General features: G+C 45.2%; 1 protein-coding gene across 5 annotated transcripts in view; it reads right to left on the reverse strand.

Annotated features, from left to right (window-relative positions):
* TOP2B (DNA topoisomerase II beta) overlaps positions 1-9,864 on the reverse strand; it is a 56,703-nt gene extending 46,839 nt beyond the window's left edge. For 3 of the 5 annotated variants that reach the window (XM_040963661.1, XM_040963643.1, XM_040963636.1), the window contains exon 1: positions 9,198-9,863. In XM_040963661.1, coding sequence (XP_040819595.1) covers positions 9,198-9,257 — 60 coding nt within the window. In that variant the 5' untranslated portion in view covers positions 9,258-9,863. Of the gene's footprint in view, positions 1-9,197 lie in introns of all 5 variants that reach the window. The other 2 variants (XM_040963672.1, XM_040963654.1) reach the window with 2 other exon arrangements.
* Between the last annotated feature and the right edge of the window lie 4,356 nt (positions 9,865-14,220).

Here is a 14,220-nt window from a genome sequence, read left to right on the forward strand (position 1 = left end):
TGACCTGAGGCTGTGCCACGCTGGCAGGCACCGCACAGCCGGGTCAGACACCTGCCCCTGATTTTGTTTTTAATACATATTTTTCAACTTCCCACAATACATAAAAAAGGAATATTACCTTAATTTACTAACTCATATACATGAAAACATAAAGTAAAATAAAACTGAAATATTTCTTTTTCCTGGAAGCACTCTTTATGCCTATGAATTAATTCTGCAGCCTCAGCTTTGTCACAGAGTTTAAACAAAGAAGTAACTAAAATAAAAAAATCAAGTAAAACAAGCCTGGACAAGACCAGAAAAAGATTGATGTTGCAGTAGGATTTGTCTTTTACATTCCCATTCTCAACAAATGCTATTTTGCACTGTTCACTCACTCATTCAACAGCTACAAACAGGAAGTTATCCTCGGAGATGTTTATAAGATTTTAATAGAACCCTGGGGGGGAGAGCTTCTCCCAGTTCCTGTTTATTAGCAAGAAGTTGCATCTGGGGTAATGTCCAAGCTACTACTACCCCAAATCTATGAATAAGGGGGGAGACAGCATCTCCCTCCCACCCCCCTTAGTGCGATGAAAACAAACAACTGGTTTAAGAAAAAGCTAATAAATGAGCAATGTTTGATACCTTCTCACTAGCTGTTCCCAGCACTGTTCCCTAAGTCCCTCAGGGCAGTTTTTCAGTTTTAACATGGCTGCTGGCAATCCTCAGAAAACAAAACAGGAGATTAGCCTGAACAAACAGAACAGCGCTCACACCTCAATGTTTATGAGAGCACTCTCCAGGGCCCATGTTGCAGTGGGGCAGGCAAAGCCCTGCCTAAGACGCTGGCATCCCATACAGCCACCACACTGCAGGCCCAGATGCTATACCTCCCAATCCAGCTCCTGGGAAATGCACCAAGCCAATCACATGGGAGAATTGGAAGATGCTCCTGACTTTACCCTGGCTCCACTGGCTAGCACAGTTAATTGTGAAGTAAACTAGCAGATGGAGGATCTCCACCCTGCCTTTTTTTTTAAATTGCTTTATTTTAACAATCTTCACATAGTTGATTAGGGCACAAAGTGTCAAGGGCAAGACTATTGTTTCCACATTATTTTTTTTCTGCATCTGGGGTAAAGGGGGAGATAAAGGGGAAAGCCCCACCCAGTCTCCCACCCATGCCAGGTCCCAGAAGTGGGACATGCTCCAAGGGTCCTGCTCAAGTGGTTTTGATACTTCAGCAGTCCTGAAGTGCTGCCCATCTCGCCATTCCAAGCGCGATGAAAGCTCTCCAGAATCCACTGGTTTACATAGTCCACCTTAGAGTCTCCGTTTGCCCAGATTTTCACTGCCAACACATGGCTGGCGTAGTTGATTGATTTGTTTTGTCCTCCGCCCTCTGTTGTGGTACCAGGTGTCTTTTGCAGGTTCCGATGGACTACCATATCCTCCATGTGCACCTGGGTTTGCTGCCCACTGCTCTGTCAGCCTCTGAGGCGGCTCAGCTTTGACACTTGCACTCCATGGTCAGACCATGAACCTGCACTTCTCTTCATGGTTGGGGTTCTGAGTCCGGCAGTTTGATTCAGGAGAGAGGATCTCTCTTCCTGTCTCTCCACCCCCAAATGGAGTCCCAAATAAATAAACCTAAAAATAAAAGCACTCTCAAATCTACAGATAAGAGAGTGATGCATATTTGACATATCTAGGCTAAAAGAATTATGCTAATTGTAACACTTTAGCTTGTTTTTTTAATAAAGATTTTTATTTTTAATTTTTATTGCAAAGTCAGATATACAGAGAGGAAGAGAGAGAGAGAAAGATCTTCCGTCTGCTGATTCACTCCCCAAGTGACCAAAAACAGCCAGAGTTGCGCTGATCGGAAGCCAGCAGCCTGAAACTTTCCCAGGTCTCCCATACAGGTACAGGGTCCCAAGGCTTTGGGCTGTCCTCAACTGCTTTTCCAGGTACAAGCAGGAAGCTGGAAGGGAATCAGGGCAGCGGGGATAGGAACCAACGCCCATATGGGATCCCTGTGCATTCAAGGCAAGGACTTTAGCCGCTAGGCCACTGCGCCTGGTCCGCTTTTTTTCTGTTTTGAGAGGGGCAGAGGTAGACACAGCTTCCATCAGCTGCTTCCCTCCCCACATCCCAAACAGCTGGGGCCCAGTGCGGCTGAGCTCGAAACCAGAATGCATCAGGGCTCCCGCATCAGTGGCCGACAGCATGGCTGCTTCTCAGGACACTGGGAGCAGGAACGGCAGAGCAGGCAGTGCCCACACTCCAGTAACTGCTTTCAGTATTCCACAAATGAAAACTGACAACATGCCTTTTAAAATAATGAATTTGGGGTACACCTTGTGACACCAGCAAGCCATGAGGGTACCAGATCCTGTCCCAGATGCTCCACTGTGCCCTGAAAAGCTGTGGGAACTGGTTGAGTCCCTGGGTCCCTGCCACCCAAGTAGCAGCTGCAAGGGGAGTTTCAGGGTTCCAGTTTCCACCTGGCCCAGCCCAGGCTACTTTGCCATTTAGAGAGTGAAGCTATGGACAGAAGATCTGTCTCTCCTTCTCTCTACCAAAACAACCAACCTTAATAATGAATTAAAGAGCATTCTGAGTAAATAACAATTAAAAACTCAGGACTCAAGTTTATGTCTAATGCATTCCACTGCCTTAATCTGTTTATAAGGACAAATTAAATTATTTATGGTAATAATTTCAGCACCCAATACACTAAACATCTAAGAAATCAAGGCAATTTTTTTTACTGCCACACATAACATTCAAAATACGGAAATTTCAAGTTACCTATTTTTACAGCTATCAGTTATCCTACACATATCAGTTATTTTTATCCTGCTCTTTGGTTTACACAGTGATGATTCCATAATTAACTTTTTCTAAAGTTCAAGGACTAGCAGCCAAATTACACTATTACTGGGATTTGTTTTTGGTTTAATTAAAAATCTCAAACATAAATAAAATTTAGTTTAAAATACTAACCTATTGTGTAATACTGTCACCGTCTCTATGGTCTGGTAAATAGCCTTGACTTGACCTTTATAGCAACAACATTTCTTAACTACCAGAAAAGAACAACATCCTATGTTTCGAAAGAGTATATAATTCCGTAAGCAAAAGGTCCTTCCTTGCACACAGCTGTAACCTGAGATACAGCAACTAGGGCCAGTCACCCCTAGTTCTTGCTTTTCTGGGAGAAAGAACCAATTGCTACCAAAGAGGGTGAGAGTGGGTGGCTTGTCAGCTGGCACGAAAGGACTAAGCCACTTTCATATAATCACAGAAACTGTACTCTGACCAAGCCGACTAGAGGGAGAACAGCCACAGTGCTTTGCTTCCATGCAGTCCCTTCAGACTTCACACTACCTTTCACAAGCCCCCTCCCCTTTCTCTTCTCCCTCAAGGCTGCCGCTCCCTGAAGTGTTCAAACATTTCACTGCTACAAAAGGCAGAGGGGCCATCCTGTGTACATTATGTATCCACCATTAATGCAACAAAAAGCAACAAACTGTCTCCCCATCCTGCTCCTCCAGCAACGCCCTCTCTACAGAAGGGATAAGGAAACAGGTGGAAGATGAGGAATTCCTAAAACAAGAAATACTTGAATTTCTGCTGTGAAAATTTGAGAATACATTATCCTCTAAGACAAAAGGAATGAACAACTAGTTAACAATTACAAAAAAAAAAAAAAAAGAGCTCTGGGGCGTGTGTGTAAATCCATCTGAGACCCACACAGTATGGAAATTAAAGTATCCATCTTTTTGCAGGAGAGTTGTAAGTTAGATAATGTTATTACATTTCTCTTTGTACAGATGAAGCTAGTGTTTGCAGAAGCCAAATTATGAAATCAAGCAGTCTCAAGTCATACTCGTAAGAAACGTGCTACGCCAGCCACACAGACGGGACAAGGAAACACAGTAGTGTAAGACTTTAGCTTGCTTTGTAAAATGTTAGTCAAAGGAGATCAAACATATCCCAGGCATCTTTTAAAAATCCCTCATATCAAGGTATAAAAGATTAGTGCTTTTATGTGTGGCTATTTTTAAGGTGGGTGGCTGCATAAATGATGCTCAGAAACAAAGTGGCGTAAATCCCATCTTTTCCTTAGCCGTGTGATTACAACTGGTAGGCTAACCTTGGAAAAACCCAAAACTATATTAATTTTCTTTAAAATAGGATATTTTTGTATTAAAATTTATAACTGCAAAAAAAAAGAGTTTTTTGAAGCATACTTGGTCAAAAGGCCACTGCTGCCACTCCTCAGAATCTAACAGCTTTGCACACAGAAAACCTTGCACAGCACCAGAAGTATTTCTAAATACCACCAATCTGACGTTGCACCTAGAGAACACTGCTACTTAACTTGCTGTCCTACTGCTATTCGATTTTTAGGAAGCTAGTATGCCAATTAGTCAATTTGTTAACCAGAAGTAGAATTATGCATCCAGATATTTGGTCAACACTACAAGGGATACTGAGAAGGAAAAGGAATGGTCTGACTTCAGAAGATTGTAACTTAGGATAAGACTGTACGCAACAAAAGCTACAGATGAAAAACCTCGGGATTTGCTAGAGCAACAAGTTTTAAGAGGAACAAGATGACCATAAACTAGAAAGTTTGGTGAAATTGAGCTGCTCTTGAAGAATCAAGATTCAGACTGCTAAAAATGAGGAGAAAGGCATTCCTGATGAAAAGGAAGAAAAAGTAGCAAAAAGCATAACGTGAAGGAGACAATGAAGTGGTTAACTACAGGGACCATGGGAAATCAATTTCAGCGGAGGGGGCATAATTTATGACAACTTGCCTGAGGAGTTTAGAACTGCAATACTGAGTGCTGACGTCTATAAATGTTGAAACAGTATTTACTGATTTTAACTCAGACAGGCATGTGCTATATATTTCAATGAATCTTACTATTAAAAAACGTGTTGCCAACATGGCAGCTCTTCAGGCTAATGCTCCAGCTGCGGCACAAGCAGCTCACATAGGAGCCAGCTCTAGTCCTGACTACTCCACTTCCAACCCAGTTCCCTGCTTATGGACTGGGAAAGCAGTGGGGGCTGGCAGAAGTCCTTGCGCCCATTTAGATAAGCTCCGCTCCAGCAGTTGCAGCCATTTGGGGAGTGAACCACTCTCTGTAAATTCGTCTTTCAAATAAAAATAGATAAATCTATAAAAAATAAAGTTAGTGCCAGCACTGTGTCCCATTTGGGTACCAACCAATTAGAGTACTGGCTGCTCCACTTCCCACCCAACTCCCTGCTCATGTGCCTGGGAAAGCAGCACCTACATGGGAGATCTGGAAGGCACTCCTGGCTCCTAGTTTCAGAAATCCCAAGCTCCGGCTGTTGCAGCCACTGGGAAAAGGATCCAGCAGATAGATGAACCATCTCACTCGGATCAGTCTCTGTGTTTCCAAAAATTAATCATTTCCTGAAATGTTGACCATTTTTAAAAACGAGACTTAAGTTCTGGTAGTAAATATTAAGATAGTTAAAGATGAAGTTCTGCAATTCTGGGATTTGCTTTTCTTCAGTGAGAAGGGAGAAGCAGGCGACCTTTACAAAAGGGTCTCCTCATACTCCAGCTGCCACTCTAGATGCTTAACATTTTCCAGACTTTAACGAGTCAGTGTTACTAAAGAGAGGCAATAGCTATTAGAATATTCCTACAATCACTTCAACATGATAACAGACTAATAAATTAAATAAAGTATTAGGATCTACTAACCCAAACTTCCAAACTAAGAATTAGCTCCAAACTAAGAAACTACTTGCTTTAAAAGACGACTTTCTACCCATGGTCTTAAGATCCTGCAAGTCTCCAACAAACCAAATCAGTTATTAAAGGGGAAATTAATCTTAAATCATTTTGCTTTGTAGTTCCTAATAGTAAAAAGTCAATTCCTGTGCACTGACAGTGTTAACACAAGCCGGTGTGTGCCCCTACAAAAGAAAGCTAAAACAGGCAACACATGGCATTCAGCAATTCCCTGCCCACTGCACGGTGGAGGGAAATCATCTAGAACTATTTCATTTTTACTTCTGTCATCCACAAGCAGGTGGCAACATAACACCAGCTTTGATAATGTAAAGTTACCCTTGTAAAACAGATTACTATTGCAATAAACTTCTGAATTCTTGCAAAGGAAATTTTTTTTTTTGCTCCAGCTGGAAACTATTTTTACAAAAGCAACTGTGACATATTATTCCAGCATGTGTATTTCTTAAATTCTGCCAATAATAATAATAATGAAGAAGCCTGGTACTGTGCTATACCTTATCCCATTGAAATCTCAACGCAACTTTATTAGACAAATGGAAAAACAAACTTGAAAAAGTTAGGTTCCTTGCCAAAAACCATACAGGTCTGACACGTGATCTGAATGTATATTAATCTGATATAAACTTCTTTACTATCTTCACTATATTGCCTCCCAAGAAACTGAACGTCTGATCACTGATGCGTATTATGGACACAAAGATGCTCATGTAAACTATAATTTAAAGTAAACATCAAATCTTAAAGAGAACTTAACAGGGTGATTTTTAAAAATAAGCCTCAATAACCGGTATTCTCAAAAGATTAAGATTATTGTGGTGTAGCGCATTAAACTGCTGCCTGCAACCAGGGGATCCCACATGAGTGCCCATGCCAGAACCAGCCGCTCTGCTTCCTATCCAGCTCCCCGCTAATGCACCTGGAAAGGCTGCGGAGATGGTTCAAGACCCTAGGCCCCCACACCCCTGTGGGAGATCCAAACGAAGCACTTAGGCCAGCATTGAGGAGTGGGCCAGACTGGGCCAGCCATTTAGGAATGAACCAACAGATGAAACCAACATTCTCTCAATCTCTCCCACTCTCTAACTCCAACTCTCAAAATAAATAAATCTTAAAAAGTGTGCATTTTACTTCTCTAGTCTACAACTGACATGGGAATACAGCATGAAGTCTTTAATCAGTCAATTTTAGCTTCAAGCAGATTTGCCTTTTTTGTAATTTATTTTTTAAGAGTTACTTATTTTCATTTGAAAGACAGAGTTACAGAGAAAGGCGCAATAACTCTTTCATCTGTTAGTTCATTCTACAAACACCTCAGCTGGCAGAGCTGGGCCAGTCCAAAGACAGGAGGCTTGCTGAGTCTCGCATGCGGACCCAAGGGGTCCTAACACTTGGGCCATCTTCTGCTGCTTTCCCGGGCCATTAGCAGGAGCTAGATGGGAAGTGGAGCAACAGGGACCCTCAACTAGAGGCCATTCAGGATGCTAGCATTACAGGTGGAAGCTTAACCACCTAAGCCAAGCACCTGCCCCACAGATTTTTCTAATAATGAATAGAACCCTCCAAGTTTTGCTAAGTTTGTACCGTAAATGAAAGATTCCATTGAGCTTGAAAGAAAACGCAGTCAATTAGTTATAAAGTTAACAAATTAAAAGGTTGATTATCACATATTAAAATCAAGTTCAGGGCCCAGTACAATAGCCTTGCATCCACCAGGATTCCATATGGGCACTAGTTTGTGCCCCAGCTACTCCACTTCCCGTCCAGCTCCCTGCTTGTGGCCTGGGAAAGCAGTCAAGGACAGCCCAAGGCCTTGGGACCCTGCACCCAAGTGGGACACACAGAAGCAGCTCCTGGCTCCTAGCTCCATATCAGCTCAGCTTCAGCCGTTGCAGTCACTTGGGAGTGAACCAGCAAATGAAGATCCTTATATCTTTCCCCTCTGTACAGCTGACTTTCCAATTAAAAAAAAATCTTAGATCAAACTGTTTACCATTACAGAGCCAAAGTTCTTCACAGAAGGTGCAGATGAGGACCTAAGACTTTTTCAAACAGCCAATGAAAGCTCAGGATACGATCTGGTTACCTAGCACCACTTCCTGTCTTATTTTAGTCACCGGGAGAACCACCGATTAGAAGAAAAAAAAATCCCTTTGGCCGGTATTATTTCTCTTCCCCTACATTCACACAGACCGCTAACCCACTCTCTGACATTCTCTCTGCTGGCTCAAGTCAATTCACACTTTGACATGACAGGTCTTGAACAATTCTTTTTTAAAAAATCAGAGCTTTGGCAATTTAATTGCAAAGTACACCAGGTCACACTTAAGTGGCAAAAATGCTTCCCTGCTGTTACCATATTTACCAGGGCCAACTCCCTTAAAGAGGGGAAAAAATAATGAACTTGGTAATGAAAATGCCAGTAGGAGAGTCATTTGGGATGTTTAAAGGGGCATTGGGGGGAGCTGAGGGCCCTGCAAAAGTCCTGGCTACCACAGTTGAGGGGTTATATACTGTAAGTCAGTCGGCTTAGGGGTGTGTGTGTGTGTGTGTCTGTGTGTGTGTGTGTACAGTCAATGACCCTGGTCTGAACTCCACGCCGAGCAAGTCAAATGCCAGTGAATTATCGATCTGTCGTGGGCATCCGGTCTCTCTAGTTTTTCCTCCACCACTGCTCCTTCCCTGGGCCAGCAGGAACTGCGTGCCGAAATCCCCAGCCCCAGGACTGACCGCGGCATCGGCATCTGTCTCCCCTCGGGCCCCACCCGCTTCACCTGCGCGCTGACGTAGGCAAGCGCTTCTTCGGATAATCCCACCCTGACAGATGGACCAGGTACCGCAGAGTCAACTGCTGGGAAGCCTACATCCCCACCAACGCCCTCGCCATCCTTGCAATTTCCCAAACTCAAGTGCCAGAGACATCCAAATCCATTCTTTGAGAGTCCAGCACCAGCCGTGGTTTCTCCTTCAGCGTGCACGCGCGCGCGCGCGCACACACACACACCTCTTTCTCCCGGGTTTTCTTAACCCCACAATTGCAGAAAGCCCTGATCCACACACAGATACATAGGATTATCACCATCCCCACCACTTCCCCACCCCCACGACCCTACTAGCAGCGAGGGCAAGAGGCAGCCAGCGGGGCTTACACGTTGTGTTAGGATGCGCGCACACCCCTCCCCACCCCCACGCAAAGTTTCAAGTTCAAGGCTTGTTCCCGCAAGAGTCAAAGAGAAGGAAGAAAGAAAAGGCGCAGAGGGTCTCTACCCTGCAACAGCCCGTAGCGGGGAAGCAGGTTTCCAGGACAGGGCTTCCCTCTTCCTCCCCTCCCCCCACCACGGGCCGCGAACAAAGCAGCGGCGGCGGCAGCGGGGACGCCCACCCGAGGGGGGTACCCGCCACTCACCACCCAGGTCAGCGCCCCGTTGCCCGCTCCGGCTCCCGCGCCGCCGCCGGACTTGGCCATGGCGGGTGCCTCCGGCTCACAAGGCCCTCCGAGCCGCGGCCGCCGCTTCCTGCCTCCCTCCGGGCCGCCGAGCTGCGCTGCTCCCCGCCGGCTGCTGGCTGCGCTCGCCGGGCTCCTAGCCGCGCCGGCCCCAGCGCCCCATCGCCGAGACCCGGAGGGGACGTCCGAGCGAGGCCGCTGAGGAGGCCGCGCCGCCCGCCGCCGTCAAACTCGAGGCGCGGTGGCCGCGTCGCTCGGGCCTAGCGCGGCCGCTGAGGAAGAGAAGAAAGCGGGAAGCAGGCGGGCGGGCGGCCGGGCGGCGCTGCTGCCTCCTCCTCGCCGTCGTCTGCGGGGCGCCGCAGCTAGCAGGGCCGGGGCCCGGGGCGCGAGCTGCCCAAGGGCGCCTGAGGAGCGCGGGCCGTCCGGACGTGGCGGGGACGCTGCGGCGGCTGCGCCTCGTCCTCCCGGCACTCCGCTTAGGCCGGCTGCTCCGGTCGCCGCCTCCAAGGTGGCCTTGGTCAGCCGCGCTGCACCCTCGGCTTCCTCAGGCGCACACAGCGAGAGGGACAATAAAAAGAGCCGCCGCTGCCTCCTGCCTTCCGTCCGGCATAACACCGCGCGCGCGCGCACACACACACACATACACACACATACACTCTCACACACCCGGGAGGGGAGGGAGGGCGGGCGCGGCGGCAGCCCCCGCTGTCAATCAGCTCCCCGCCGTCCAATCCGGGCCTTGTTGCCCTACTTCCCGGCCAATCGCAAAATTGCAAGCCCCGAGGAGGGGCGGGACCCGTGAGGGAAACGTCATTGCGGGTAGCAACCGAAAGGAAGACTTGGAGGGGTTTTTTTTGTTGTTGTTGTGTGTGTGCTCGAGTGAGTGTATGTATGCTTTGCGTTTTCCGTTTGAAGGGACAGCAAGGGGTGGCTGTCAAGGGTCATTTGAGGGCGGGCAAAGGGAAAGCAGCAAAGTGGCCTGGGTCGATTGTAATCCTCCGGGCGTGTTTACTCTTAGGACCTGGCCAGGACACCCAAGTGTTTGCTTGCCGGGGGGGGGGACCTCCCCGACTAAGGCTGGGGGTGGGGCAGAGGGTGGGGGTGGCAGGAAGAGGGCGGGAGGGAGGGGATGCGAGAGGAGGAGTGTCCCACAGGGAAATTATTTTTAAAGAGCGGTTGTAAACCGCAAGCAAAACGTTGTAGACCACTGATGCAAGGAGGGGGCCCTTGACCCCAACCTACCCAAGGCCTCAAGTGGACACTGCTATCCGAAGAGTTTATTCAGACCTTCCGCTCTTCCTCCCTCCCCCAAAAAAAGGATATGGTCACAGGAAAAGTGCATTGAGAGAATTTAACTGAGAAGGAACGCAGGCACGCTGAACGTTCCAGGAAGAAAAATGATGCCGAGCGGGGAGTTGGGGGAGTGCTCTGTTTCTACTCTTTATTGACCTTTCTCTTCAACAATGCAGAGATGTCACTGTCACTTTGCTCTCACCTCTGTCCAGAGTCATGTCCTCTACCTCTAGGAAGACATGCTACTTACTGTCCATGGGATTTTCATACAGACGCTAAGGGATAATTCACATTTAAGCTTTCTAAGAACGAACGATTCCCACAGAGCAATTCTTTGGCGTCACTTCATTCTGCTTTACAATGTAATTTCATCAAACGAGTATTTATTGGACGCACGCTCCCGCATACTATGCCAAGCTCTACAATAGTTCCAGAATAATAGCAGTGACCCTGATTTCAAGTCATTTGTATAAACTGGCTTGTAAAACAGACTACAAGGGAGTTAACTATAACCAAAGTGAGTACTAGAGGGCATGAAGTGTGAGTTAAAAGCTGTGACAGGAGAGCTTTCTGTAAAGTATTACTGCTTTGGGAGCGTTTCTGCCAGTGCCTCTTCCAACCATTCATTTCCTCTCAAGAGGAAACAAAAATGTCTCGGGTTGCATCGCTCAGCTGCCTTCCAAACCCAAAGGTAGGGAACTCTGAAACATGGAAATAATTTAAACAAAGGTTTTCCTAATGAGCTCTCCAGTGCCCATGAATTTTGGCATAGTAAGGGCTTTGGTTGAGAACACGGAAACTGTTCTTTACCTTGAACTTGGGGTACAAGCTGTAAGTCAGCCCCGGGTCTATTGTGTACCTCAGCCAGTGTCCAGTGGTTTTGTGGTTTATGTTCCCCATGCCTTGGTGTGTACCTTGTTAAAATGAGGATTTTTTCTTTTTTACTTTTGTATTTATTGTGACTTTACATTCCCAATTTAACATGTATTTTAGGTTTATAAAGAGCTAAACAGCTTCAAATATTTTTACAAAGCCACACACCTTGACACAAACCCAAGCTATCGTATATACAAATATCACTTTTAAATGTTTCCAAGCTCTTCACCTTCCAGTTTTGAGTGAATAAAACTATATTCAGAAATTCAATAGGTTAATTAATGAAAATAAAGCCCTTGTCACTTGCCTCATGTGAGGCATTGAGACTTTAGCCTTTGAAGTATAAAGCAACCCTCTAATTGATATTCATTAACAGTGGGTTACCTGAAATCAAATGTTATTGATGTACGTGCCAATCAATTTTAAAGCAGATTTATGATGAATATGAAATGAATGCTTCCATAAGCATTAAAAATTTTATGGAAAACTATTGCACTGTGACAAACATTTTCCATTTAATGTTTAAAGAAATGCAAGGTGTTTAATTGTGTGCAACATTCTAGGCACGTTTTTGTGATAAGAAATTAACACAACTTGAATGCCACTTTCCCTTCTGGTGTAAATTTTTATTCACAAAGGGACTGGAGCAGGAGCTGTCAAAAAGTTCTCAGACGCGGGCATTTAGCCTGGCAATTAAGGCACTGGCATCCGATTTGAGTGTACCAGTCCTGACCCTGGCTCCAGAAGCCCACCCAATGGAGGTCCCTGGAGGCAGTGGTGATGCTTCAGGTAACCAAACATCCCCCACCCACTTGACACACCTGGATGGAGCTCACAGCATGGGCCCACTGGCAGTTGCAAGCATGTGAGAGATGAGCCCGAGCAGCAGAAACAGTCTTTGCTCTGAAGCAACAAAGTATCTATGTTTAAAAGCTTCTGTATCTGATTGCCCTTTAAAGAGTTACAGAGAGAAAGAAGAGACAAAGATCTTTCACCTGCTGGTTCACTTTCTAGATGGCGACGATAGCCAGTGCTGAGCCAGGCGAAAGCCAGAAGGTTCATCCTCTATCTATCCTGTGGGTGGCAAGAGTTCAAACACTTGACTCATCTTTTGCTGTTTGTTTGCAAACAGTTAGCAAGAAGCTGGATCAGAGAAGTGGAAGAGCTAGGATAAAGACACAGTGCTTATATGGGATGCCTACTACAACACAAAGCCAGCCCAGCTTTCTCTTCAGAGTCAACTGAATTTTTATGTTACATATATTTTGTTTGAAGATTTCACTTGTATCCGATAGTAAGCACTAGCCAAGGGAAAAACTGGAGTAACTCCATTTCTATGGACTACACAAAGGCAGTTAATTTTTCTGTGCAAATTCTGTAGGATCTTCTAGCTACTTCAAAACTTCATTTTAGGCCTTATATTTCTCTAGGATAGTGATCAAGGTTATTATTTTTTAATTTGAAAGGAACAGACAGAGCTCCAGCCACCAGTTCACTCCTCAGCTGCCCACATCAAGGGCTGATCCAACTGAAGATAGAAGCCAGAAATTCAATCCAAGTGTTTGTGGCAAGAATCCAATCACTTGAACTATCACTGCTGACTTCCAGGAGCTGTCCCAGCAGGAGCTACAGGCAGAAACCAAAGCTGGACATGAACCTGAGGACTTAACCATGAAGCCAAATGCTTGCCACCCACTCTCCAACCCCCTCCTCCCCCCAGTGTTTTGAAAGGTGATAATGATGTAATCTCTGCTTTATTGACTCTTGTGTAGTTTTGAGTTAGTCCTTCCGGTCTAAATGCAATTTATTCATTTGCTCCCTACTACACGTTGTACTCAAGGAATCACATCTACCAATGTAATCTATACCCGGAAGGAAAAGTTATTCAACAAAAACAAAGATAGCACTTAAAACTTGACTTTCAGAGAGCTCACAAAATTTCTATAGGATTTCCACTTAAATCATGTATTGCTCCCATGTTGAAACTCACTCGAGAAGGGGAATAATGCTTAACCTCTGATGAGCATTGAAAGTTCATATTTGATTTTGAAATTTAATGTCTGTTATTTTACCTCTCCCTTCTCCATGATGTTGTTTATGGAATGAATATACATATATATATATGAAGTTGCCAGAGTAAGAAAATTTAACAGGTGAGCAAATCCAATAAGCATTCATCCACATGGCTATTAAATAGGTAAAAAGGTAAATATATATCTAACTTTTTAGACACGACTTCAGGGCTTGGAAGGAAATGAATTTTACTATTGAAGTAGATCTTTGGTTTCCCGTATATCTATAGCAAACAGTGATTTTTAAAATATTTAAAAATATTTAGCCATCTTAAAAAACTTAAAAGATATTTCAGTATCAGAGGAAGAGTTTGTGAAGAGCTGAAGCTTTCAGTAATCATCTTCCTGAGTATGATCACCAATGTTAAGACAAAAACTACTGGCAAAGGAGGGCGTTCTTCTGTCAGCTGTCACCGATTAAGCTATACTGATTCTCTGGTAACGTTCTAAGTGTACAGAAGACATTTTCACTTATTTTATATAATACAGCAGTAATGATGTAGGCTGCTAACTACTCTAGTGAATTATATACAGTATAATTAACTTTTGCCTTATTTAAGCTCTTGGGACCAGTGCTGTGGCATAGCAGCCGACAGTTGCTGGCATCCAATATGGGCGTTGGTTTGAGCCCCGGTTGTTCCACTTCTACTCCAACTCCCTGCTAATGACTTGGGAAGGTAGCAGGGGATGGCCTGAGTCCTTGGACCCCTGCTACCCTAGAAGAATTTCCTGGATCCTCGCTT

The sequence above is a fragment of the Ochotona curzoniae genome, unplaced genomic scaffold, assembly GCF_017591425.1.
Source record: "Ochotona curzoniae isolate NIBS_2020 unplaced genomic scaffold, NIBS_Ocur_1.0 contig_1302, whole genome shotgun sequence".
NCBI classification, from domain to species: domain Eukaryota; kingdom Metazoa; phylum Chordata; class Mammalia; order Lagomorpha; family Ochotonidae; genus Ochotona; species Ochotona curzoniae.